The sequence below is a fragment of the Tupaia chinensis genome, unplaced genomic scaffold (assembly GCF_000334495.1).
Source record: "Tupaia chinensis unplaced genomic scaffold, TupChi_1.0 Scaffold000146_1, whole genome shotgun sequence".
Classification (NCBI taxonomy): Eukaryota; Metazoa; Chordata; class Mammalia; order Scandentia; family Tupaiidae; genus Tupaia; species Tupaia belangeri.
The window spans coordinates 2,385,824-2,410,349 of NW_006159616.1; the positions used below are offsets into that span (position 1 = coordinate 2,385,824).

Genomic DNA, 24,526 nt, shown 5'->3' on the forward strand with positions numbered 1-24,526 from the left:
GTTACCCTGTAAATGCTGGCGGTTGCACTCTAGCTCAGCCACTGTGTGCTGAGTCCAGGCACTCTACGGTGGGAATCGGGGCAGGGTGTCTGTCTTCCATGAGCCAGGGAGGCTTCCTGGAAGAGGAAGACCTCTAAAACACGTAAATCCTGTGACCCTGGCTGAATTCTAGAGCAGCTGAGGACCTTGAGGCAAGGTGTGGTTCGGGAAAGGTGTCCTGCAGGAAGGGGGGTCTCAGAAGACAAGTCCCATTCCTAGTTACAGAGGGGAAACTGAGGTCCAAGGTAAGGAGAACTTGCCGAGGGCCTCACCACGAGTTGGTAAGACACAGCCTGTTCAAGAAGGTGGCTGTGGGTTTATGGAGGAGCCAAGGAGTATTCAGAGTGGAAGGTGGTGGGCTCGGCCATGGCAGATGCAGGGCCTCAAGGCAGAACTCAGAAGCAAAGGCCCTGAGTGTTGGAGCCCAGCAGACCTGGGTTCCAGTCCCAGTCCTACACACACTTGCGTTCTGTCGACCTTAGGCAAGTTACTCTCTGAAGCCAAGGTTGAGAGGGCAGAAGGGACAGCTGGATGCCCCCTCAGGGGCTTGCTTTGAAGACACCCAGGGTGCCCGAACTCGTGTTAAATACGGGCTAAGAGCTTGGTGAACGGCAGCTTGAAAACAGCGCCTTCCCCGTGGTCCTCTCTGCAGGCTTCCCGGCTCATCGTGACCTTTGACGAGCACGTTATCAGCAATAACTTCAAGTTCGGAGTGATTTACCAGAAGCTCGGGCAGGTGTGCTCACCTCCTCCCTGTCTGTCCCCACCTTGCCCTGGACCTGGGATTCAGGCCCTGGCCAGGAAGAGCACCTCCAGGGGCCTCAGTTTCCCAGGGACCCAGGGACCGCCAGGGACCTCCCTCTGGCCCCAGCTGTGAGTGAGGTGGGGCAGGGGCTGGTCAGAAGCTGCTCAGAGGTCCAGCTCGGGATCTCTGCCGTGTGGTTGCAGACCTCCGAGGAAGAACTCTTCAGCACCAACGAGGAGAGCCCTGCCTTCGTCGAGTTCCTGGAGTTTCTTGGCCAGAAGGTCAAACTGCAGGACTTCAAAGGGTGAGTGCCCAGGTGGGAGAGCAGGGTGGGGTCTGAGCCCCGGGCAGGGAGGCAGCCCCTGCTCCTGGCCCCGTGGTGGCCTGGCTGGGGCTGGAGACTGAGCCGGGGCCTGGGGGGCCTGGGGGCAGGTTCCGAGGAGGCCTGGACGTGACCCACGGGCAGACGGGGACCGAGTCTGTGTACTGCAACTTCCGCAACAAGGAGATCATGTTTCACGTGTCCACCAAGCTGCCTTACACAGAAGGGGACGCCCAGCAGGTAGCCTGGGCACCCACCCACCTGCTTCCCACCCGTCTGCCTGTCCTCCCATCTACCCATCTGTCCATTCTGCGTCCATCGCACTAGGCTTGGTGCTGGGTCTTGGGATACAGAGGAGGAAATGATTCGGTCCCCGACTTGTGGGCTGGCTAGGGCAAGGGAGAGGCTGCCACGATGCCGTGAAAGCCGCAGTTTCCGCGCCGCTGCAGTTAGAGCGCTACCAGCATCTACCTCTGGACCAGTGTAAACGAGGGGGCGGTCATAGACTACTTGGTCCTTAGCAAGAGCTCCGGAATCGGGGGCTAGTGTTTCTTTTATATGTGTGTATATACATATTTAAAATTATTTATGTATTTAACCTTATTTGCTATTAGTAGTTTTGTTTGTTTGTTTTCTTATTTGACCAGAGAGAGACAGAGAAAAGGAAAGTGAGAAAGCAAGCCACCAGGTCCAGGACTTGAACCATGGCTGGCCTTGTGGGAGTCCAGCAGCCCAACCACCATGCCACCTGCTGGCCCTGGGGGCTAGTGTCTCTAGAGGGAGTCAAGGGCAGCAATAGGTCATGTGAGACCCTAGTCTTGGCAGAGGCGGGAATCTGGAAAAGCTTTCAGGATCAAGTGAAGTTGGGCTTCGGAGGAGCTGGGGAGGAGGAGGAGAGAACGGCTTCCGCACAGGCCTAGCTTGGGGGAAATCAGGGAGGTTCTGGGAACTGAACTCAGACATTTGTCATCTTGACCTAAGCTTCCTATGGGGTCATCTGCCTTGTTCCTCATCCCCAGTCCAGGGGGATCGAAGAGTGATGTGAGGAAAACGGAAACATTTATAGCTTATTTTTAGTGTCTTTTTATTTCCTTTCGCTAAGTCTCTGTCCATCTTGGCAACATGAGTAGCACTTGTGTGGACCGTGTTTGGCTTATTCAGAGAGGAGAGGGGCTGACACGTCAGGCCGGGGACCAGAAGACTGGCTTCGCGTCTCTTAGCTCATTGCTGGACCTTGCGAGTTGTTCCCCTCTTGGCCCCAGTTTCCTCATCTGTCACAGCAGTTCAAGAAAACAACAGTAATTTTTTAAAAAGAATTATTTATTTATTTATTTATTTATTTAATTTTTAATTTGCCCAGAGAGAGAGAATGCGAGAAAGCAAGCTGCCAGGTCCAGGACTCAAACTGCAGTCAGCCATGTGGGAGTCCAGCTCCTTAATCATCACGCAACCTGCTAGAATAATTTTGAGACAAGTTTTTCACCACTGTTCTGGGGGGAGAGAAGTGCATCCTTAGACATAGCCCCTGCCCGCCCAACCTCCCAAGCTCCCACGGGCACCTGCCGCGGCAGGCCTGTCTGTGAAGGCCGTGGCCCTGTGCTCAGTTGCAGCGGAAGCGGCACATCGGGAATGACATCGTCGCCGTGGTCTTCCAGGATGAGAACACGCCCTTTGTGCCCGACATGATTGCGTCCAACTTCCTGCATGCCTACGTGGTGGTGCAGGCTGAGGGTGGGGTCCCCGATGGGCCCCTCTACAAGGTGGGTGACCTCAGAGCTCTCAGCAGGACCCCTGGCCAGCCCCGGCCCCAGCTCCGGCCCCGCGGCACCATCTGGCCTCAGTTTGTCCAGCAGCGAAAAGGGAACTGCAGAATTCTCACCATGCCCTCTCTGTGCCCCTGTGTTTAACCCCTCAGAGACAGTCCCACCCCTCCACCTCCTGGCCTGGTGTCACCTCCCTCTACCTCCTCTCCTTCACTGTCCCAATGACTCCTGAGTCCCCTGCCTTTCCCCACCACTCAAGTTTAGGACAGAGGCTGGAGAGGCTGAAATCCCTGTGGAAAAGACTTACCCAGCCAGCAGGCCCTGAGCCTCCCACCCAGGGGCAGGACCAGGAGAACTAGGGGTTTTGTGGCTGGTGTGGGACAAAGCAGGCCCAGACTCCATAGGGACAGCTGCCCCTCTTCCAGGTCTCTGTCACCGCGAGAGACGACGTGCCCTTCTTTGGCCCCCCACTTCCGGACCCCGCTGTGTTCAGAAAGGTGAGGCGCACCCAGCCCTAGCCTGGGCAGACAGGACATTGTGGGGTGGGGATGCACATTCTGCCTTAGGAGGCACCGAAGCCCCTCCAACCCTGCGTTCCAGGGCACGCAGGCCCCCTAGCCACACAATTGGGGCCTGGCTTTTCTGGTCGTCTTGACAGAAATAATGACTTTTTTTTGCAGGGGGGAGGATCTAGGTCACAGAATGAGCTCTGTCATCGTTCGCCTTTTTCATAGCAGATACCGGGCCTTTCCTCGTTTCTGTTTGCTTTTCGATAGTGACAGTCCAAACTGTGTGGGGAAGGGCTCCCATCTCTTCCCGTTCAGAAGGCACACCTCAACCCCCCAGATGGCAGTAGTGGAGACCCCACTGCAGACCCTAACATTATGAGGGTTGCCCTCCTGAAAGCGGGCAGCCATGAAGGGCATAGGATGCCCCCACAGTCTGGGACCTGAGCCCAAGGAGCTGCTTTTCTCAGAGTGGAGAGGTGACCCCCTCAGGCCCAGCGGGGCACGGCTCTGGAGCTTCAGCCTTAATTCTGTCTTGTCTAACCCACCCTTTGTCATCTCCACATGGGGACCCCAGGGGCCCGAGTTCCAGGAATTCTTGCTGACTAAGCTGATCAATGCCGAGTACGCCTGCTACAAGGCAGAGAAGTTTGCCAAACTGGAGGTGAGGATGGCCAGCAGGGACTGGGCGCCCCTACCCACTCCTAACTCACACTTCGGCCCTGCCCTGGGGAGGGACATGCCAGGGTTAGACCTTGTCCTTGGGGGGAGGAATTTCTGAGGGAAAGCGCAGAGGGATGACTAGGGCCTGGGTCAGGGGAGAGGAAGTGGGGGACGTCGCAGGGGCAGTGAGGTGCCCCTGGGCTGGGGCAGGTGGGGACATGCAGTCAGTTCTTGCAGGGCTCAGGAGCCTGGGGCTGCTGGCCTGCCAGGGGTCCGAGGGCGGGCCCTCGGAGAGGGTGGTCAGGGCCTGAACTGCCCCGCCCACAGGAGCGGACGAGGGCCGCCCTCTTGGAGACGCTCTATGAGGAGCTGCACATCCACAGCCAGTCGATGATGGGCTTGGGCGGTGACGAGGACAAGATGGAGAATGGCGGCGGCGGAGGCGGCTTCTTCGAGTCTTTCAAGGTAAAGGGCCCAGGTTTACCTGGCCCGGAGGGAAGACTGGGCATAATTTGGGTGGAGTCCGGGGCTGGGGCCAATGTGGGATAGTGGCTCGCGTTGGGGCGGAGCCTGGGGCGGCGCCTGGCTGGGGTTGGGGGGCCGATGGATTGTTGTGGGGATGAGGCTAGTGTGCGCTCTGTTAGGGGCTGAGGGGTGGATGGATCGGCGTGGGGGTGTGGCCAGAGTGTTCTCAGGTGTGGGTGGAGCCTGGGGCGGGGCCTGGCTGGGGTGGAAGGGCCAATAGATCGGCGTGGGGGTGTGGCCGGAGTGTGCTCCGTTGTGGGTGGGGTCTGGGGCGGGGCCTGGCTGGGTGGAAGAGCCAATAAATCAGCATGGGGGTGTGACCGCAGTGTGCCCTGTTGTGGGGTGGAGTCTGGGGCGGGGCCTGCCTAGGAAAGAGGAACCAATGGATTGGCGTGGGGGTGTGGCTAGAGTGTGCTCTGTTGTGAGGGCTGTCTAGCGTGCGACTTGGCTTAGGGAGGATGAGGCCTGGTGAGTTTAGGTTTGGGGATGTGGTCTATTAGAATTTGAGGCTGAGAGTGGAGTGTAAGATGAGGCTCTGGCTTTGGGAGGAGTTAATGGTTGGAGGGGGACCCAGGCAGGTAGAGTCCACCTGGGAATTCTGCGGGAGGCTAGAGCCCTGTGGGTGACAGCAAGGTGCTGCTGGTACAAAGGGTGGTGGCTGCCAGATCAGCATGCAGAAAAGAGGAGGAGAACTCTGTTTTAACTGTGGGAAAAAAAAAAGTTCCTGGAACACGTACGTGAACTGAGTGACAATCTAGGAGAGACCTGGCCTGTGTGACCTGCCCCAGCTGTCCCTGGTTTAACTGAGTGTTAAGAGAGCCCAGACTCCCAGTATTCAAATCCCAACTCTGCCACTTACCAGCTTGGGCGTTCTCTGGATCTCAGTCTCTTTGTCTGTTGAGTAGTATTATAGCACCTTACTTTATACAGTTGTTGAATTTTGTAGAGCCAATTAAGTGACCTAGTGCAGTATAAGTTAAAAAGCAAAGGGCAGGGTGTGGTGGCCACAGATGGTGTGGTGGTTAAGGCAGCTGGATTCCCACATAGCCAACTGTGCGAGTCCTGGACCCAGTGGGTTGAATATCACGCCAGATATGTGTGCATGTGCGCCCAAAGTCCTAAGAAGAGAATGGAGGAGAGGGGATTGTGGTGTGGCCATCCCCCATGGGGGGTGATTTCTCACTTTCCTTCTCTGTTTCTCATTTCTCTTTGGTAAGCACAGTCACCCCATGATAAAAACCTTAAAGAAAAGAAAAAAAAAAAAGCACAAAAAAACAGCAAAAGGCAAAACCTTTCCCATTGCCTTAGCAACTGTTTTCCAAAGCAAGAAGCAGATGAAACAAGAGTTTCTCTTCCTTGTGGACAGAGCCTGGACTCACCCACTGCAGGGCCCCAGGTGAAGGCCTCTTTGCCACCTCTCCACCCATAGGAGGAGGACTGCCCATCCCCCAGGTGCCCAGCCAGGCAGGCTGGGCCTCACCCTCACCCCAGGGCAGGCCACAGAGCTGGAGCTATGGGTTTGCATAAGGGGATTAGCCCAGCTGCCCAGGCCTGCCCTGGAACCAGGGTGAATAAGCCATCCTCATGAAAAGGCTCTGAAAGAGCCCCTCCTCCACCCCTTAAGAAGGGGAACAGGTAGGGGGTCTTTGAGGAGAGCCCCAGCAATCTCACATCTGGAGAGAAAGTGCCAGGTGTGGGCCTAGATTAGGTTGAAGAATAGCTCAGAGACCACAGTTCAGGGCCTGGGAGTCAGCAGATGGGTTGTAGGCTCCCCTCACACTGCGCTTCAGTTTCATGCCATGTAAAATGGGCATGATAGTCTTCACCTCATAGCGTGGACTAAACGACAGTGAACTTCAGAGAAGCATTTGGTATAGTTTGGTCTGAGAAAAGGCAGGAAATGGGAACCAGCAGTTAGCGTAATGGCTATGTTGCTGGACTCCCACGTAGTCAACCGTGGTTCGCATCCCGGACCCGGTGGCTTAAAACTCACGCCTGGCATGTGTGCGTGCGTGCCAAGATCCCAAGAGGAGAGTGGAGGAGAAGGGATTGCGGCGTGACCGTCCCCCCTGGGGGGTGATTTCTCACTTTCTGTCTCTATGTCTCTCTCTGTCTGTCTGGCGAGCGCACGTGCCCTGTAGTGAAAACCTGTAGCGGGACCAGCAGTTAGCATAATGGCTATGTCGCTGGACTCCCACATAGTCGACCGTGGGTCGAGTCCCGGACCCGGTGGCTTTCAGAACACACTGGGTGGGCATGTGTGCCTGCCCAAATCCCGATGGGGTGGCATGGAGGAACGATTGCGGCGTGACCATCCCCCCTGGGGGGTGATTTCTCGCTTTCTGTCTCTCTGTCTCTCTCTGTCTGTCTGGCGAGCGCATGCACCCTATAGCAAAAACCTCTCAAAAAAATAAAATAAAATAAAAAATAAAAAAATAAAAACCTATAGTGAAAAACCTCTCCAAAAGGAAAAAAGAAAAAAAAAAAAAAGAAAAGAAAAGGCAGGAAACGAGTGAGAGAGGAGGAAAGGAGGAAAGCCCTAAGAGACCCTAGAAGGAAAGAAGCCCAGCTTTCTGGGGGTGCTGTGGCCTGACACCTTCTGCAGCCCTCACAGCCACGTGAGGGAGAGGCTGCACACAGGGTCTCACGTGGCTCTGAGGCTCCGGAAGGGGAGCGGCTTGCCCATGGCCGCCAGCAAGTTGGGGCACCCACGTGACCCTCAGGCACTATGTACATCCGACTCTTACATGGCCCATAGGGAAACCGAGGCCTCATGAAGGGGAAGGATTTTCTGGGATCACCCAGAATGGCTTTGATGGGGAGGACAGGGCCTGGACTCCTGGGCTCCTGGGCTCCTGGGGAGAGAGGCCTCTTGAACCTGTGCCTGTGTGGCCCCTTCACCTCGCAGCGAGTCATCCGGAGCCGCAGCCAGTCCATGGACGCCATGGGGCTGAGTAACAAGAAGCCCAGCACCGTGTCCACCAGCCACAGTGGAAGCTTCGCACCCAACAACCCCGACCTGGCCAAGGCGGCGGGAATAGTGAGTGCTCCCCTGACCCTATCCTACCCACCCCTGCCCTGGGACCCTGCCAAGATCTGGTCCCACGTTTGTCCTGGGCCTGCTGTCCACGTGCCCATCCTGGACTCTGGGTTCAGACCAGCCACTCTATGGAGGTCAAGGACCAGCCTAACTGTGGTGCTGAGAGCCTGCAGCCCCTCCCTGGCTCCTTGTCCCTCCCCTCCTCCTAGCCCCTTATTCAGTCAGGTGTGACTTTCTGCAGGTAGCTTCAGGACAGCTTCTATGTTATTGAAAACCTACTGTCTGTTTTGTGTTGGGAACTGGGCTGCTGTGTGGGTACCTTCTGTTGAACCTAGATATTCGGGAGCTCCCATTGTGTGTCCGGTCCCAGCTGCTGTGTGGACATGCACCGTGTGAGCACCCACTGTGTGCCCAGCCCTGAGGTCCTGTGAGCTCCCACTGTGTGCCAGGTTTTGGGCTGCTGTGTGGACATACACCATGTGAGCACCCACTGTGTGCCCAGCCCTGAGGTCCTGTGAGCTCCCACTGTGTGCCAGTTCCTGGGATGCTATGTGGACATTCACTTTATGAGCACCCACTGTGTGCCCATCCCTGGTCCTGTGATCACCTACTGTGTGTATCAGGCCCTAGGCTGCTGTGTGGGCAACTCCGGGATTACCCACTTTCTGCCCAGCCCTGAGGTCCTGTGAGCACATACTGTGTACCAGGCCCTGGACTGCTCTGTAGGCAGCTCTGTGAGTACTCACCCATGAGGTCTGTGAGCACTTACTATGTGTCAGCCCCTGGGCTGCTGTGTAGACAACTGTGATTACCCACTGTGTGCCCAGCCTTGGGCTGCTGTCAGGAAAGGGACTGCCGTCCGAGCACCTCCTGTGTGCTAAGCCGTGGAGATCAGTGAGCACCTACTGTGTGTCGGGAAGTGAGCTGCTCTGCCAGCATGCCCTGTGAGCCCCTCCACTGTGTCTGCAGCAGCCAGGGCCTCTGTGGCTGTGCTCCCATTGTGTGTCAGGAGCCAGGCTTCTGTGGAGGCCTCTCCTGGGTGGTGACTGCCAGCTCCGTGGGATCCCGCTGCTCACACTCGGGCATTGCCCACGGTGGAATAGGCCCACAGTCCTGGGCCTCCCCGCTTGCCGCCGCCTAGTGGCCACCCCGGACGCTGCACCCACCGCTCTGCTCCCATCATCCACCCATCCAGCCAGCCGTCGTTTACTGTCTGCTGCATGCCAAGTCCTGCGCTCAGCGCTGCAAGGCTGTGTCACATGGCAGGAGGGAGGCCCCCATCCCTGCCCCGTGGTCTGGCCTGCCCAGGGGCGCAGAGCAGGGCTTCTGCTGCCCAGCCCTCACCAAGCCCATATGGTCGGAAGAACAGGCCCAGCCTCCCCGACCCGACCCGTATTTACCAAGCACTCCCTTCTTCCCACCGGGGGCCCCGCCTCTTGTGGGTGGCTGCAGAGGGACCCGGGACAGGGCCAGGCCAGCAGCACCCACCATGGCAATAACCAGACCCATTTCTGTTTTTGTTTTTGCACAACTCCCCTCTCTTCGTGTGGCTTTCCTTCTCTCCCACTCTGTCTCCTGCTGTTCCGTCCTTCTCTCTCCCTCCTCTCCTCTCTGCGCCTCTCTGGGCCTTCCTGCACTCCTGCGCCTTCTCCCTCTGCACCTGTCTGGTCACTCCCCTCCTCCTCACCTTCCCACTGCCCTGCCCTTGCATTCTCCTCTCTGCCTCCCCCTTCCCTCCCATCCCTGCCTCTGCCCATCCGCTCTGGGCCCTACCTCTGTCTGCTCCCCTCGGCCCCATCTTCCTGTGCTGTCCTGGCCTCACTGTCCCCACACGTCCCATCTCTCCGTCTTCTGTCTCCTTGGCCTCACCCTTCCCCTTCCCGTCCCGCCTGTCTCTCCCCAACCCCTGCCCTTCTTTCCTTTTTTCTCTGTCTGACCGTCTCGCCCTTCTTCCCCCACCTCACCTCTGTCTCCCGGACCTGGCCTTCTCGCTGACTCTCTCTCTCTGTGTCTCTGCCCTGCCCTCTGCTGCTTGCCAGTCATTGCTTATTCCCGGGAAAAGCGCGAGTAGATTCGGACGCCGGGGCAGTGCCATAGGCATAGGAACCGTGGAAGAGGTTGTCGCCCGCGGGCCGCCGGCTCTGGAGCTGCCTGCACGCGCTGCTCTCTGCTCGCTCTCAGGACGGAGGCCATATTGGGGACGGTGCCCCTTCCCCCGGGCCAGGCCCACGGGCATGCAGGGGGGTCGGCAGCTCAAGGGCACTCAGCACCTGCTTTGGGGCCCTGCCCTGGTCCCTGGTACCCAAAGACCCCACGCCCAGCTGCACGTCCCCCAATATCGCCCGTCTGCATGGAGCACCCTCTCCTCTGCCCTGAGGCTCCCCTCCCCACCAGGAACTGGCCTGGGTGGTCCTGCCCCTCCATGCCTCCTTCCTGCTGCTCCAGAGAAGCTGGGGCATGGCTCTGGCACCTGGGGCACCACCACAGTGTGTGTGGAAACCGCTGGGTCAGAACCTCGCCCAGCCAGTTTGGAGGTTCCAAGGAGGGACAGGGCCGGCTCAGGGTGAGGCTGGGGTTGCTGTGCCCCCTCATGCACTCTTGCCATGCACCCTTAGGCTGCAGGTCCCACGAAACCCTGGGGGGCCAAGAACAGGCAGGCCCCTCCCAGCCTGGCCTAGAGCGGCTCCCCCCACCCAGCCTGGCCCTCCCTGGGGCTGAGCCAGTACAGCCCTACTGTGTGCTCAGGGGCCCTCCTGGGCTGTCTCCCTGGTTGCGTGCCAGGGCCGTCTAGAGATGGACGTTTCCTGTTCTTTCTTGCTTGTTGCCTCTGCTTGGGGCGGGGCAGCGGGCCCCAGGGGAGGCTGTGGGGGGCCTGGGGCTCCCTGGGCAGGTGGGCGCTGAGCTGGGGCCTCTCCCCACAGTCACTGATTGTCCCTGGGAAGAGCCCCACGAGGAAGAAGTCAGGCCCGTTCGGCTCCCGCCGCAGCAGCGCCATCGGCATCGAGAATATACAGGAGGTGCAGGAGAAGAGGTGGGTGGGGCGGCGCCCCTTCTCCGCCCCTCCCCGTCCCCATCGCGTGGCAGAGCTGCACCAGCAGGAGGGCGTGCCCACCCTGCTCCCCACGTAGACACCGTGCAGCCCTGTCCCTGCTGTGCAGACGCAGGGCCAGCCTGGCCCGTCCACTCATTCCATGGCTGCCCGGAGTCTGCACCTCGGCAGATCAAGAAGCCATAGGTCGGAGGGGTCAGGGGACTCCCCCAGGTCACACAGCCCCATCTGTCCCCGCCAGCACCCTGACTTCCCCAGCGTGTACATTAGAGTGTAGCACCGCTCTCCGTGCCGGTGCGGGGTGGGCCATGCCCGTGGTCGCTGCCGTGGCAGCCAGCCCAGGCCAACAGCAGGCCTGTCCCTGGGAAGCTGACAGTGGCTCCTGGTGGGCATCCTGGCTGCCCACTCTGGGGCTGTGTGCCCTCGGGCAAGCTGTTGTTCTCTGAGCCTCACTGGTCTGACCTAAAAATGGGGCTGCCGTGAGGACAGGAAGCAGGGCCAGGGCCACTGAGGGTGCTCTAGGAAGGAGCCGGCCCCGTCTGCATTGCCACCAGAGCTCGGTGCGCCAGTCTCGGGCCCACGTCTCAGCACTGCCGTGCCCCCGAGCGTCCCCAGGCAGTGTGCTCCTGTTTCTGAACCCAGCATCAGAATGGGGGTGGGGGGCAGCAGTTAGCGTAATGGCTATGTCGCTGGACTCCCACATAGTCGACCATGGTTCAAGTCCCGGACCCGGTGGCTTAAACTCATGCTGGGCGCGTGTGCGTGTGTGCCCAAGATCCCTAGAGGAGAACGGAGGAGAAGGGATTGTGGCATGGCCACCCCCCCTGGGCGATGATTTCCTGCTTTCTGTCTCTCTCTCTCTCTCTCTGTCTGTCTGGCGAGTGCACGCGCCCTGTAGCAAAATCCTCTAAAAAAAAAAAAAAGAAAGAAAAAGAACGAGGAGGGGGACTGGAAGTGTCCTGGTCCTTTTGGACACTGCTCCAGCGGCACCTGCTAGGTCAGCCAGGGGCCCGCGGGGACTGCTGTCATTGGCCCCTGAGGATGCAAGGTGTGGGTACGAGGCAGGGAGTGCCCCTCGCCTCCCCTTACGACCAGGGCTTCATTCTACCCTGATGCCAGGCCCAGTGCTGAGTCCCCCCGCTGCCCCCGTGTGCCCCGCAGGGAGAGCCCCCCGGCTGGCCAGAAGACCCCAGACAGCGGGCACGTCTCGCAGGAGCCCAAGTCGGAGAACTCATCTACTCAGAGCTCCCCAGAGATGCCCACCACCAAGAACAGGTTGGGCTCAAGGCAGGTGGAGTGGGGCCTTGGCAGTGGTGGGCCCACCCCTTCCCACCACCTGGGCCCGGGGCTGCCGCCTCAGGTGTCGGGGTGGCCGAGGCACTCAGTCAGGTCCTCTGACCTGCAGCCGCTGGGTGCTTTGCGCACACCAGGCCCTTGGCTGGGCTCTGGAATCTGGCAGTGAACTGGGCACACACGGCCCTGCCTCGTGGGCTGCTGGGCCAGGGTAACAACTCAACCCGCCATTTCCAGACAGCAGCGACAGGTGGGAAATAGAGCAGGGGTGCGCCGAGGGACAGGGGAATGGGGCTTTAGATGGGTCTGGGGAGTGGCTTTGGAGCGGAGTAAGGAGTCAGCCCCGCTAGGACCACGTGGCAGAGAGGAGAGCGCCAGGTCAGGAGCACAGCAGGGGTGGAGGCCCCGAGGCACATCTGAGGGACAGAAAAGCAGAGTGTGCAGTTGGCGCGCCAGTGAGGGCTGGGCAGGGGGCCCAGCTGCAGTGGGGAGCAGGGCTCCCAGCTCCCAGCTCCCAGCTTTGGAGGCTGGGGGAGCACTTCAGAGTTTATCCTAAGTGCAAAAAGGAGCCTTCCAAGGATTTTAGTTAGGACAATGCTTTTAAAAGATGGCTGTGAGGACCAGCAGAGGGCATAGCGGTTCTGTCACAGGGCTCCCGTGTAGTCAACTGCGGTTCGAGTCCTAGACCCGGCAGCTTAAACTCACGCCAGGTGTTTGTGTGTATGTACCCAAGATCCCGAGAGGAGAATGGAGAAGGGATGGCGGTGTGGCCATCCCCCCAGGGGGTGATTTCTCACTTTCTCTCTCTCTGTCTCTCTGGCGCGCACATGTGTCCTATAGCAAAAAAATCTCTCTTAAAAAAGAAAAAAGATGACTGTAGTCACTGCACGGGGAAGGGGCTGCAGCTGGGCAGGGCCAGAAACGGGCCAGTGAGGCCATGGCTGTGAGTTGGCCGAGCCCCTCCACGCTGAGCCCTGCAGAGATTGAGAGGTCCGGCATGGGCTGAAGGGCCGTGCCAGTTCCAGACGGGGTAGAGAGGTCTCAAGAACGGGGAGAGACAGGTCTACAGGGCCGAGTGGAGAGGATCAGTCCCACCTGGGGTGAGTCAGGGAGGGCTTCCTAGAGCTAGGGCTGATCTTAACTGATCTTTGAAAGACTAATTGGCCTTTTGGGATGTGAGAGAGGTGAGACTCCGGGCAGAAGACACGAGAGCAGGAGGCAAGCTGAGGGGTTGCGAGGGCAAACTGCAGAGCTGCCCGGGTGGAGGCCCCATCCCTGCCAGGCGGGGAGCCCTAGGCTGTGTATCCACCTGCTGGGCCCAGGGCCTCCTCACCCGTAAGAGGGGCTGGTAAAGATAGCACCGAGGTGCCTCCGAGCAGGGCCTGGGCCATGTGAACATGCCCCGGACAGCACTGTTGAACACCATGCTGAGGAAGCGGGGCTTTGTGTGGGCGCAGTGGGAGTGGGACGTGGTCAGACCCGTGTATGAGGGACAGTGGGGGCTGAGAAAGGCTACAGCCGAGTCCAGGCGGGGCGCTCTGAGCCAGAAGGACTGTGATGGGGGCCATGAGGCACTCGCTGGCTACATGGGGACCTCTGTGGGGGACAGTGCGGGGAGGCGAGGTGCGGGGCAGACAGGTGCGGGGCAGACGGGCTGACCCCCCCCCACTGTCTGTGGGGGACTCCCTCCCACTGTCTGTGGGGGATGGTAGGGGCGGGGAGGTGCAGGGCAGCCGGGCTGACCCCTCCTGTCTGTGGGCCCTGCTGTCTGTGGGGATGGTGGGGGCCGGGGAGGTGCGGGGCAGATGGGCTGACCCCTGCTGTCTGTGGGGATGGTGGGGGCCTGGGAGGTGCAGGGCAGATGGGCTGACCCCTGCTGTCTGTGGGGATGATGGGGGCGGGGAGGTGCAGGGCAGCCGGGCTGACCCCTACTGTCTGTGGGCCCTGCTGTCTGTGGGGGACAGTGGGGGCCGGGGAGGTGCAGGGCAGCCGGGCTGACCCCTGCTGTCTGTGGCAGAGCGGAGACAGCAGCCCAGAGGGCGGAAGCGCTGAAGGACTTCTCGCGCTCTTCATCCAGTGCCAGCAGCTTCGCCAGCGTGGTGGAGGAGACGGAGGGTGTGGACGGGGAGGACACAGGCCTGGTGAGAGGCTAGGACTCAGGGTGCCCCCCAGGGTCCTGGGGTGCTCTGGGTGGAGGATGAGCCTGGGTGTGGTCGATATGTGATTGGAGCATCTGAGGCAGCTGCCTCTCTCCTTCGCTGGCTCCCCAGTGCCCTCCCTCGGGAGCCCAGGCACCTAGACTGAGGACCTGGTTGCTGCCCCTCGGGCCTCAGCTCTTACCACTTCAGGCATTTTTTGCAAACATTGCCGGGCTTACTGCATTTCTGGGCCTGTCTGGAACACCTGCCTCCCCTTTCCGCTTTGGCTCGCCCTTCCTGACTGGGTCTCACATGCCTCCTCTGCCATCCTTCCTGGGTGTTCCAATCCCGGATAGGTTGGGCCCCGTCATGCTCTCGCGGCTCTAGGCCTTGCCCTCAGCACCTTTCTGCCATTCTCCGTTCAGCAGCCCTTCGGCGGCCCCTCCCTGGCAGGGCCCCCAGCCAGGTGCAGGTGCAGCAGGCCCGCCAGAGCGAGGCCCCACCCGATGGGCGTGTAGTCTGCGGTGACAGCGGGCGTTTCCTAGGCGCCTTGCCTGGCCCTGGTGTCTTATCCCGAGAACGTGAACCAGTGCGGCTGATGAGTGGGTGGGAGTTGAGGGCTGCCCCCCCCCGTCCCTCCCATGGTCTCCCTCCTTGCTGGGGGCAAGGGCAGAGTGTGGAGTGCAGTGAGCAGGGGCCTAGGTGGATCCAGGCTCACCCCGCCCCCTGACCTCGTCCCCAGGAGAGCGTGTCGTCTTCAGGGACGCCCCATAAGCGGGACTCGTTGGTCTACAGCACGTGGCTGGAAGACAGCGTCAGCACGACCAGTGGGGGCAGCTCCCCAGGTACCCGGCCAGGGCACCCCACCTGCAGGGTGGGCACAGGGTGGAGCCAGTCCCCACTCCCACGTGTGGGGACAGTGGGCGAGTCTTTGTCAAGCCTCGAGTACTGGACAGTGGAGGGGCGGTAGCTTTGGAAGGGTCTCAGAGCATAATTGGGGGTGGCAAGGGAGAGGGTTACAGGGGTCCCTGAGGGAGGGGCCGGGTGGGTGGGGAGCATCAGTGCCAACCGTCCACCCATTCCCCGTCTCCCTGGTGCCTCCCCGCGGCCAGTGAGGTGGCTCCCTCCTGCCCCCCTCCCCAGGCCCCTCGCGGTCACCCCACCCAGACGCCGCCAAGTCGGGGGACCCTGCGTGTCCCGAGATCAAGATCCAGCTGGAAGCATCTGAGCAGCACACGTCCCAGCTGGTAGGTACACTCCCTGGGGGGACCGGCTGGTGTGGCCAGGCGTCAAGGCTGGCCTGAGGCCCCCACACCAGGAGGGACTGGCCTCGCCCAGCCTGGGCATGGCCAGTGACTTCCTGCTTGTGTTTCCTGCCCCGTCTTCGTCTGCCCGGCCCCTGCCTCACCACCACTGTCCATCTTGCAGGGCTGTTAGCCAGACTGCCCTCTGGTGACGTGGAACAGGTAAGGCCCAGCTCCTTAGCTCTGGTCTGGTGGGGGGAGGAGACCTCTCCCTGTCCATCTCCTGGGGTGAGGGCTGTGGGTTCGAATCCTCTCTGCTTGGCTGCTGGGTGATGGGGGCAGGTTGCAGGCCCTCTCCGGGTCTTAGTTTCCTGGTCTGCATACGGGGGTGAATCAGTGCTACCTCACCTCTGCCAGGAGTTGTGGGGAGGACTTGCGGGGAGCCTGAAAGAGACCTGGCCGTGCCGGGGTGGGGAGAGGTCCAGGGAGGTCCCATAGCCTGGTACGGAGGTGGGCCCTGCCAGGCTCTGCCTCTGGCTGTAGCGTCTGCATCTCCCTTTGCCTTACCTTGCAGACAAGGCCGCAGAAGCACAAGAAGATGCTGTGTCGAGTCTAGACGGCCCTCAGCCCCGTGGCCCACGCAGCCACGGCCACCCCAGCCTCCCCCTTGGCCCACGTCCGGGCTATCTCTGCAGGGCGGAGTCGTCCAGACCTGGGAGCGGGGAGGCTGCTGGCATCGTCCCCACCCCCCAGGCTGGGGGTCTGGCTGGGCATGGGTTGATGGTTGAAGCAGGGCGGCAGGCCCGGCTTGCCCCCACCTGGGCCTCCATCACCCCGGGCACTCCTCTGGACTCGGGGAGCAGGGGGTACTGGGATTGCTTAGTGAGTGCGGCGCCCACCACGGAGGCTGCAGGAGGTGGGCTGTGGTGGGGTGAATCCTGGGCTGGGAGTCCTGAGCCCTGGGTTCCCATGTGAATTCTGCTGTGTGACCAGGCAAGTCACCGTCCGTCTCTGGGCATCTCTGCTACAGACAGACGAGGTTACTTGTAGGTCACTGGAGGCGATTCCATATACCTGCCGGGGGACTGTCCCCCAGGGACGTCCCATCACTACCCTGCTTCTTGAGGCTGCTGGGGCCCCAGGTGGGCTGAGGGGCAGGGAGCTGGCTGTGCCGTGGCCCCCCTAGGACCCTCAAGCTCTACCACAGATCTGCCAAGGCCCTGTCCACTGCCTACACGTGACAGACAAGTCCCCTTAGGGGAAGGGGTCTGGCCGGCTCCTCAGCCAGCATCCAGCTTAACCCCTGCCATCCCATGCTCCCGGACACTCCAGGCTGAGGGGTCCCAGCCGGCCTCCCACCACCGATGGGAGGCAGCCAGGCACAGCTGTGTCCATGTCCTTGTGTGTGTCTGTCACACTTTTTAGGCACCACGCCAAAGGCCAGCCTTCTGGCCCCAGCACCCATTTTGAAAGCCCCTGTGGCCGTGTGTATGTCGGTAACAGTTGTACAAAATAAATTCTATTTATCGCTATTGTACCTGGAGTTGGGACTGGCTTTGTGGGGTTGATCCGAACCTGGGGTGGGGGGCACGGGTGCCGTTGGGACTGCTGGGTCCCAGGACACCTTGAGGCCACCCCACAGGGTCTGTGCCCCCTGGGTCTGGCCTCCTCCCCATGGCGCTGCCCTCCTGTGGAGGAGGAGTACAGTCTACAGGCCTGCAGACCTCGGGCTGCGCTGGCACCGAGCCCCAGCTGTCACCTCCCCCGAGGGTCGGGGATGAACTGGTGCATGTTCAGCAGCAGCACACAGGTCCAGACCAGTGGGCGCTCTGTGGACGTAGGGACGGGTTTTCCTTCTTTCTCAGGTGCTGGGAATCCTAAGAATTTCTCCAAGTGACCAGCAGGGGGTGCCAAGGGCTCGCTTTCTGTGACCGATGGCCAGGGGGATGGCATGAACCCAGCAAGGTCCCAGCCCCCAGAGCTCACAGAGTAGGACAGTAACACAGAGGGTGGTGGCAGGGGTCGCCTGGGGTGGGGGAGGGAGACAGGAGTGGGGAGGCTTAGGAGGCACCCCAGGAGGGGTCTGCACCTGCACAGGTAGGCAGGGGGGAAGGCGGCCCTGGGAAAGCAGCAGTGGCTCTAAGTGGGCAAGTGCTGGTGACAGAACGGGAGCCAGGAAGAGGTGCGGCCAGAGGCCACGTGGCCTTGAATGCCAGACCAAGCAGCCAGGGCTTCATGTCTGGGCAGTCGGGAGCCAAAAAAGCAGCAGTTGGACCAGCGGGTGGTGTGGGTGTTAGGGTGCTGGATGGCTGACTTTGTGGTTTGAGTCCTGGACCCACTGGCTTGAAAATCACACCAGGCGCATGTGCATGCCTGCCCAAGATCCCGAGGGCAGAATGGAGGAGAAGGGACTGTGGCGGGGCCTCCCCTCTGGGTGTGCTGTCTCACTTTCCTGCTCTTTCTCTTTTGCTCTCCAGCTACCACATGTGCCCCAGAGCCAACAAAAACTAAAACAGCAGGGGGTGGTTCGGTGGAGACTCCTGGCAGCGTCAGCAGGAGCAAGCAGAGGACCCGGAGGCTACTGGGCACCGAGGGGCGAGAACATGGCCAGGGCTGGGAGGCCTTGGAGGCATTAGCCTCTGCACAGGTGGCTGATGGGACATTTGGCTGAGGGAAGGTTCGGGTTCAGCCTGGGCAAATGAGGGGGGTCTTCTCGAGTAGGACACAAAAGGTGGAATAGGTTTGGGGAGTTATGCTGGGGACACTGGGCTTGTGCACAAACTCCGAATTAGGCTTCAATGGGATCAGCCATGCCTTGGCCTCTCGGACAGCTTGGCAGACCCCGGCCCTCCCATGGCTGTGTGGAGCCAGTGCCACGCCTCGATGCCTCCGGCAGCCCAGGGGCCACGGCTCACACGCGGACCTGGGTTTGGCTTCAGCCCTGGGCTGGGTGCACACCCTGCAGCCACACCCCACTTGCCCTCAACTCCCCTTCCCAGGCCCTGGTCCTTCAGTTCCCTCTGCCTCCCACGGGGTTACAACTCCTCCAGAGCTGGCTGTGGCTCACCCACCTCCTGGCTCAGTGCCCTTGGCACACAGTGTCGGCTCTGTGGGCCTCAGTTTCCCCGTCTGTGCGGAACGATGCTAAGAGCCCTATCCTTGGCGGTACCCCGCTGCGAGGATTAACTGAGAGGGCAGCTCAGAGTTCTTGGTGCATATGGTGGGCGCAGAAAATGGAATATGTGTGGGGTGGGGGAAAGGTGATTAACTTTTAATGAGGGTCATGTCAACCCAGGACGCAGGGGCAGCTCGGTACGTGGAGGACATGGAACCCGGGCCTGGCCCAGCGCATGTGACCAAGCACGAGACTTTGAACAGTCAGGGACAGCCCTGAGCCCGCAGCCAGACAGCCCTTTCAGAGCACACCGGGCCCAGGGCCGTCCCTCACTCAGCGGGCAGCACCCCGGAGCCTGCCTCCGCCCCTCTTCCTGGTTGCATGGGCCCCACCCCATCTGTGGGCAATGAAGACCTCTGGTCAGGGTTCCAGCCCCTTCAGGGCTCCAAAGGGGTCAGGGAGGCTGAGGATGGACCTGGCCTGCGGGATCCAAGTGCCCAGTGCTGCCTCCTCTGTGTCCGAGCCAGCTCTGTGCTCGCTCTGGGGTCCAAGCCGGGCAGGTCCAAGGTCCAAGTCCAGGTCCAAGCCAGGCTCTGCTGATGCCAACACTAGGGCTTGGGTGGGGGGCACTGTGTCTGGGAAGCACTGGCTCGGCTTAGAAACAACCTGGGGGACCAGCGGTTAGCGTAATGGCTATGTTGCTGGACTCCCATGTAGTTGACCGCGGTTCGAGTCCTGGACCCGGTGGCTTAAACTCACGCCGGGCACATGTGCATGTGTGTCCAAGATCCTGAGAGGAGAATGGAGGAGAAGGGATTGCGGCATGGCCATCCCCCCAGGGAGATGATTTCTCGCTTTCTGTCTCTCTGTCTCTCTCTGTCTGTCTGGCAAGTGCATGAACCTATAGCAGAAACCTCTCCAAAAATAAAAAGAAACGATCCGGTGGTACAAACAGCAGCCAGGCATTTCTCCAGAGGCAGGAGGCTCGTGGATGCCTGGGAGACCTGACCTCCCCCAGCTCCCCGCCTTGTAGCTCGGCCCCCTCGCCTCTGTCTCCGTTTCCCCCCCTGTCCACAAGGACCAGGCCCCTGCCTGTGGCTGTGAAGAGGCTAAGTTCCTTACGTGGTGCCTGACACAGAGCCCCCACCTGATATGAGGGGCATGCCCCTATCCGCTCCACCTCTGTGCCTGCAGCGTCCCTGGACATCCATGGCCAACCCTGGGGCCACTTTGCCAAAGGGATGGCCACAGGCCCAGGCCGGCCCATTGCCAGGGGGCTGAGACCTGAACGTTCTCTGCTGCTCAGCCACAGGGGGTGCTCAGCCAGGGACCCTGGAATGTGGAGGTCCCTCCCTCTTTCCTGGCTCCTGCGCTGTCAAGGGGACAGCCCAGGACGGAGCCTCCTGAAATAACCAGATCTGGTTAGCGAAGCTAATTTTAAAAGCCACTCTGGCTGCCCCATAGGCCCTTCTGGGAAGCCATGAATGTGCCTGTGTTTGCCCCTGGGAGGTAGGGTGAGGGGAGAGTGGCAGAGCCCGGGGCTCCCCCCTGCCTGCCTGGGGCTCTGGAGCCTAGTCCCCTTCACCCTAGTTCCCTTGGGCAAACCCTGGGGCTCACTGCCCCTGCACAAAGGGCCCGAACTCGCTTCCATCCCGGTCTGGGCTCTCTGCCCCTTCTCCCTGTCGCTTTATCTCTGCCTGTCTCTGATGCTCATGGTCCCCCGCCCTCCAGGCCCATCATGCCCGAGGCTGGACACAGCACTCCTGATAGCCCACGGCTGGCTCTGCGCCAGCTGGTAGGTGGCGGTGTCACCTGGGAGCCAGGGTTGCAGGTGGAGCCGGGCAGGGGGCAACAGTCCTGGGGGCCAAGAGGAGCTGTAACTGGACAGACAGGGGCCAAGTCCAGGCATGACCTGGGCCATCTGGCCAGGCCAGGTGCCAGCCAGAGGAGTGAGCTCCAGGAGTAGGCTTCCAGATTTAGCAAAGAAACACACGGTGCCCAGTTACATCTGAATCTCAGGTAAACAGGGAATCATTTTTAGTTTAAGTATACCTCATGCAGTATTCGGGACATACTTATACTAAAATAATTATTTTGTTTATCTGGAATTCGAATTTAGCAGGGCATCCTTATTTTATCTGGCAGTCCTGACCGTGGAGGGGAGGGAGAGGTGTCTCAGAACAACTCAGTCCACTGGGGGTGTCACGGCCAGTCCCTGGGGAGGGCCCGCTCTGATGGGAGGATCCTGCCTGCAAGGAGCTCTGTTTCCAGGGGGTGGGAAGAGCCCTTGGGAGCACAGTGGGGGCACATGACACACACACCGGTTTCCTCTCGGCGAGCCGCGGACATCAGAAGCCAGGGTGTGTGTGCACGTGCACTCGGCCCCAGCAACGGCACACAGTGGGGCTCCACAAATACTGGCTGAGTGAGGTGCAGACCGTGGTGCAGCAGAAAGATACAACCCTGCGGGGCTGACCCGCGTGGGGGGCTTCCGGGTCTGCATCCAGAGGCCTCCCTGAGCATGCGGGGCACAGGCGTGCCCGTGACCCGGGGCTGGCCAAGGCCGGGGTGGAGCATGGCTTACAGACCCTGGTGGGGGTGCACTCTCCCCATCTCTCACCCTGTTTCTCTCACTCAAGGAAGAAGCAAACTTTAACTCAAAAAATATGTTGGGGCCAGCTTATGGCCTGGTGGTTAAGGCACTGGGTCCCATAGGACTGAGTGTGCAGTTCACATCCCAGGCCTGGCAGCTTGAAAAACACGCCAGGTGCCTGTGTGTTTGTGCCCCAAATCCTGAGAGGAGAATGGAGAAGAGATTGCAGTGTGGCCATCTTCCCCTAGGGACTGCTTTCTCACTTTCCTTCTCTCCCTGGGAAGCTCGCATACCCTATAGCAAATTAAAAAAAAAAAAATATATATATATATAGTCCCACATGGCTGACTGCAGTTCAAATCCCAGCCCAGCAGCTTGAAAAACATACCTGGCAGGGAGCAGCAGGTGGCGTAGTAGTAAAGGCACTGGACTCCCACATGGTCAACCACGGTTTGAATCCCAGACCCAGTGGCTTGAAACACGCTGGGCGTGTGTACATGTGTGCCTCAAATCCCGAAAGGAGAATAGAGGACAGGGATTGCAGCATGGCTATCCCCCCAGGGGTTGATTTTTTGCCTTCTGTTTCTCTGGTGAGCGCATATGCCCTACAGTCCAAAAAATAAATAAATAAATAAAAGGAATCAGCAGTTAGCGTAATGGCTATGTCGCTGGACTCCCATGTAGTCGACCGCGGTTCGCGTCCCGGACCTGGTGGCTTAAAACTCACGCCGGGCGCGTGTGCATGCGTGCCTAAGATCCCAAGAGGAGAATGGAAGAGAAGGGATTGCGGCGTGACCATCCCTCCTGGGGGGTGATTTCTCGCTTTCTGCCTCTCTGTCTCTCTCTGTCTGGCAAGCGCACGCGCCTTATAAAAAAAAAAAGAAAGAAAGAAAGAAAAAACATGCCTGTCACGTGTGTGTCCAAAATCCTGACGTCAGAGAGAAATGGAGACAAAAGAATTGCAATGCGACAATGCCCCAGTGGGGGCTGGAGGGCTCTCTCTCTCTCTCTCTCAAGTGAGCCCATGTGCTGTCTGGCAATTAAATGCATTTGTTTAATTTGCGGGTTGGTGATCGTGGCTGGCGGGACTCTAGCGTGCCTACCTCCTGAGCTGCTTGGAGCCCACATGAGCATTGTCCCCACTCTGGAGGGGTCTCCCCATAGGAAGTTGCAGAGGAGGTGAAGAGGAAGCCAGCTCTCTCTGTCCCACCCCCTGCCAAGACTCCAATTCCATCTTGGGGTTCAGCCCAGTAGGAGGTGAGCTCTAGGCCAGGATGACCTCTGGGGGCGTTTGGGGCTCAGGTGGGTGGGCAGGCTGAGGAGGTGCCACTCATTGCTCCAGAGGGGGCATTTGGACCAGACGGGACTCCTGGGGCCCAGAAAGGTGGGGTCTTTATTTCCAGGGAGATGGGATTTGGGCCTTTGTCCCGTGGCCCATCAACCTCAGGGATCTCCCTGGAGGAGCAGCTATGGAGAGGCCTGTGGCCCTCCCATGGCCCCCAAAGGCCAGCGTCCCTTCCCCTTCACTTGTGCACTGGCTCACTCATTGATGTGCTCACGGCGCCGTCCACGAGGAAACCCCTCGCCCTCTGCCCTGGGGCTCATGCTAAGGAATCCCAGAGCTGGTCCATCCCCAGAGGAACATGCCGATCCCATAGTGCCAGCAGCACTGGCCCAGCTCCCGTGTGACCCTGGGCAGCAAACTAATCTCCATCCCTGAAGTGGGCTGACACGGGGCTCCTCACAGGGCTCCCCAGAGGGTGCAGAGATGCTGCTGCTACCACAGGGAGCACGTCGGCCCGTGGGCTGGGCCGGGAGCAGTGGGCTGGTGCCGTGGCCCGCGTTGTGCAGAGGCTGTTCAGGGAAAGCCCCAGCTCCCCAGCCCTGTCCATCCTTTCCAAGGAATGTGGGCTCCCTCCAGGTGCCTCAGGCTTCTGGGTGCAGCAAGGAATCCTTTGGCGCAAGGGGGGGAGGGTAGGAGCCGAGCCTGGCACCCCTTGCCTGCAGTGTGGGTCAGACCGGTACTCTCCTGCCTTGGTTTCCCCAGTGGTGCAGTGAGGGGCTGGCCGGACACCCTGCCCTGCCCTGGAAGGGCCTCTGTGCGCCATCCTGTTAGTCACGGTCTAGCGCGGAACCTATAATCACATCTGGCCGGGAAGAACTAACACAGCGTTTCTTTAAATTTGGCTCTAATTGCGGCTTTTACTGGAGTCGGAGCCCCCCTCCCCGCCCCCCACTGGTCTGAATCAGTGAAGTTGTCCCGGCCTGCCCTGCCAGGCCCAGGAACCCCCCAGGCTGTTCTGGTGTCTCTTGAGGACCAGCCGGTGCTGAACCTCAGTTGGGGGTGCTGTACCCCATGCTGGGTGCCACCCCGACTCCTGAGGCTGTGAGGGTGTCCTGGACCACCAGAGCCCTCGGGCAACCCCTCCTCCCACCATTCCCAGCTGACCCCAAGACCCTCCCTGCCTCGCAGCCACCTTCCTCCAGGCCGGAACTTGAAGAAGCTGGAGGTCCCCGAGCAGGCTGCTCTCCCCGAGGTGGGAGCCGGCTGCAGTGGGGTGTTGGCAGGGAGGCTCCACTGCCCCTCCTTGGCAGGCGGGAGCTGTGGCTTCCCTGTTTGTTCTGGAGAGCCCAGCCGCTTCCCCAAGGAGACAGCTCGTGGTTCCCAGGCCACAGCCCCTTGGGCGCAGCCAGACCGCGGCCGGCCAGCCTGGGAGCACTGCCCACCAGCCCTGCCGGGCTCCACCAGGCCCTGGCGCTGGGTGGTCTGGGCAGGGGCCAGAGAGGCCTCGGTCCCGGCCACAGGGCAGGAGGCATGACCTGAGCCAGGCTTCAGGCTGCCTTGCCAGGAGCCTAGAGGGGTCCCAAAGACTGGGAATGGGCTGGTCCAGGCCAGAGACAGGCAGCTAGCACACATGGCCTCAGGGCAAGGCCAGGAGGAGACCCCAGGCCCAGTTCCCTCCAAGGGCCTCCAGAGAAACACCTGCCCCCTCAGGCATGTGTCACAGTTGGATGGTTTCCAGTCCACCGACCCCACCGTTGAGTTGAGTTGGCTCCGACAGGGGCCTACCTTGGAGGCAGTGGGGAAGTCAGGGTTGGCAGGCAGACCTGGCACCCCTCCTTCCCCACCACCTCCCTCTGGACCTCAGTGTCTCTGTCTGTGCAGCGGGCAGGACAGGACCTCACCAGGTGGCTTCCCCGGCTGGCATTCTGGGCACTGGGTTCGGGCAGCTCAGGTGGAGGGTCTGGGTTGTTTTCGAATCTCCTCTCACTGCCCCACTCGGATCTTCCGACACCCCACCTCCACTCCCGCAAAGCCTCCTCTGCTCCCAGCTCCCAGAGGTGAACCATGCCTAATGGAGAGGGCTCTTGTGGGTTTGAGAGTCCAGCAGGCCCCAGGAGTCCAGCAGGCCCCAGTTCAAATCCTGGCCATCAGCTCTTTCTTGGGGCGTCATGCCTCTCTGCCCTGTGACTTTAAATACCTTTGTGAC

General features: G+C 60.4%; 1 protein-coding gene across 12 annotated transcripts in view; it reads left to right on the forward strand.

Moving 5' to 3' along the window:
- RAP1GAP (RAP1 GTPase activating protein) overlaps nucleotides 1-16,864 on the forward strand; it is a 54,127-nt gene extending 37,263 nt beyond the window's left edge. For 2 of the 12 annotated variants that reach the window (XR_003548867.1, XR_003548861.1), the window contains 14 exons: nucleotides 1,217-1,346; nucleotides 2,711-2,866; nucleotides 3,295-3,366; nucleotides 3,953-4,039; nucleotides 4,366-4,503; nucleotides 7,472-7,603; nucleotides 9,643-9,720; nucleotides 10,525-10,634; nucleotides 11,772-11,939; nucleotides 13,963-14,086; nucleotides 14,826-14,928; nucleotides 15,196-15,330; nucleotides 15,512-15,549; nucleotides 15,902-16,864. Coding sequence is in view for 4 of the 12 variants with exons in the window: in XM_027770579.1 (XP_027626380.1) it covers nucleotides 1,217-1,346; nucleotides 2,711-2,866; nucleotides 3,295-3,366; nucleotides 3,953-4,039; nucleotides 4,366-4,503; nucleotides 7,472-7,603; nucleotides 9,643-9,720; nucleotides 10,525-10,634; nucleotides 11,772-11,939; nucleotides 13,963-14,086; nucleotides 14,826-14,928; nucleotides 15,227-15,330; nucleotides 15,512-15,520 (1,411 nt within the window). In the remaining 8 variants the exon portion in view is untranslated. The remainder of the gene's footprint in view (nucleotides 1-1,216; nucleotides 1,347-2,710; nucleotides 2,867-3,294; nucleotides 3,367-3,952; nucleotides 4,040-4,365; nucleotides 4,504-7,471; nucleotides 7,604-9,642; nucleotides 9,721-10,524; nucleotides 10,635-11,771; nucleotides 11,940-13,962; nucleotides 14,087-14,825; nucleotides 14,929-15,195; nucleotides 15,331-15,511; nucleotides 15,550-15,901) is intronic. The other 10 variants (XR_003548868.1, XR_003548866.1, XM_006145174.3 and 7 more) reach the window with 8 other exon arrangements.
- Nucleotides 16,865-24,526: the final 7,662 nt, after the last annotated feature.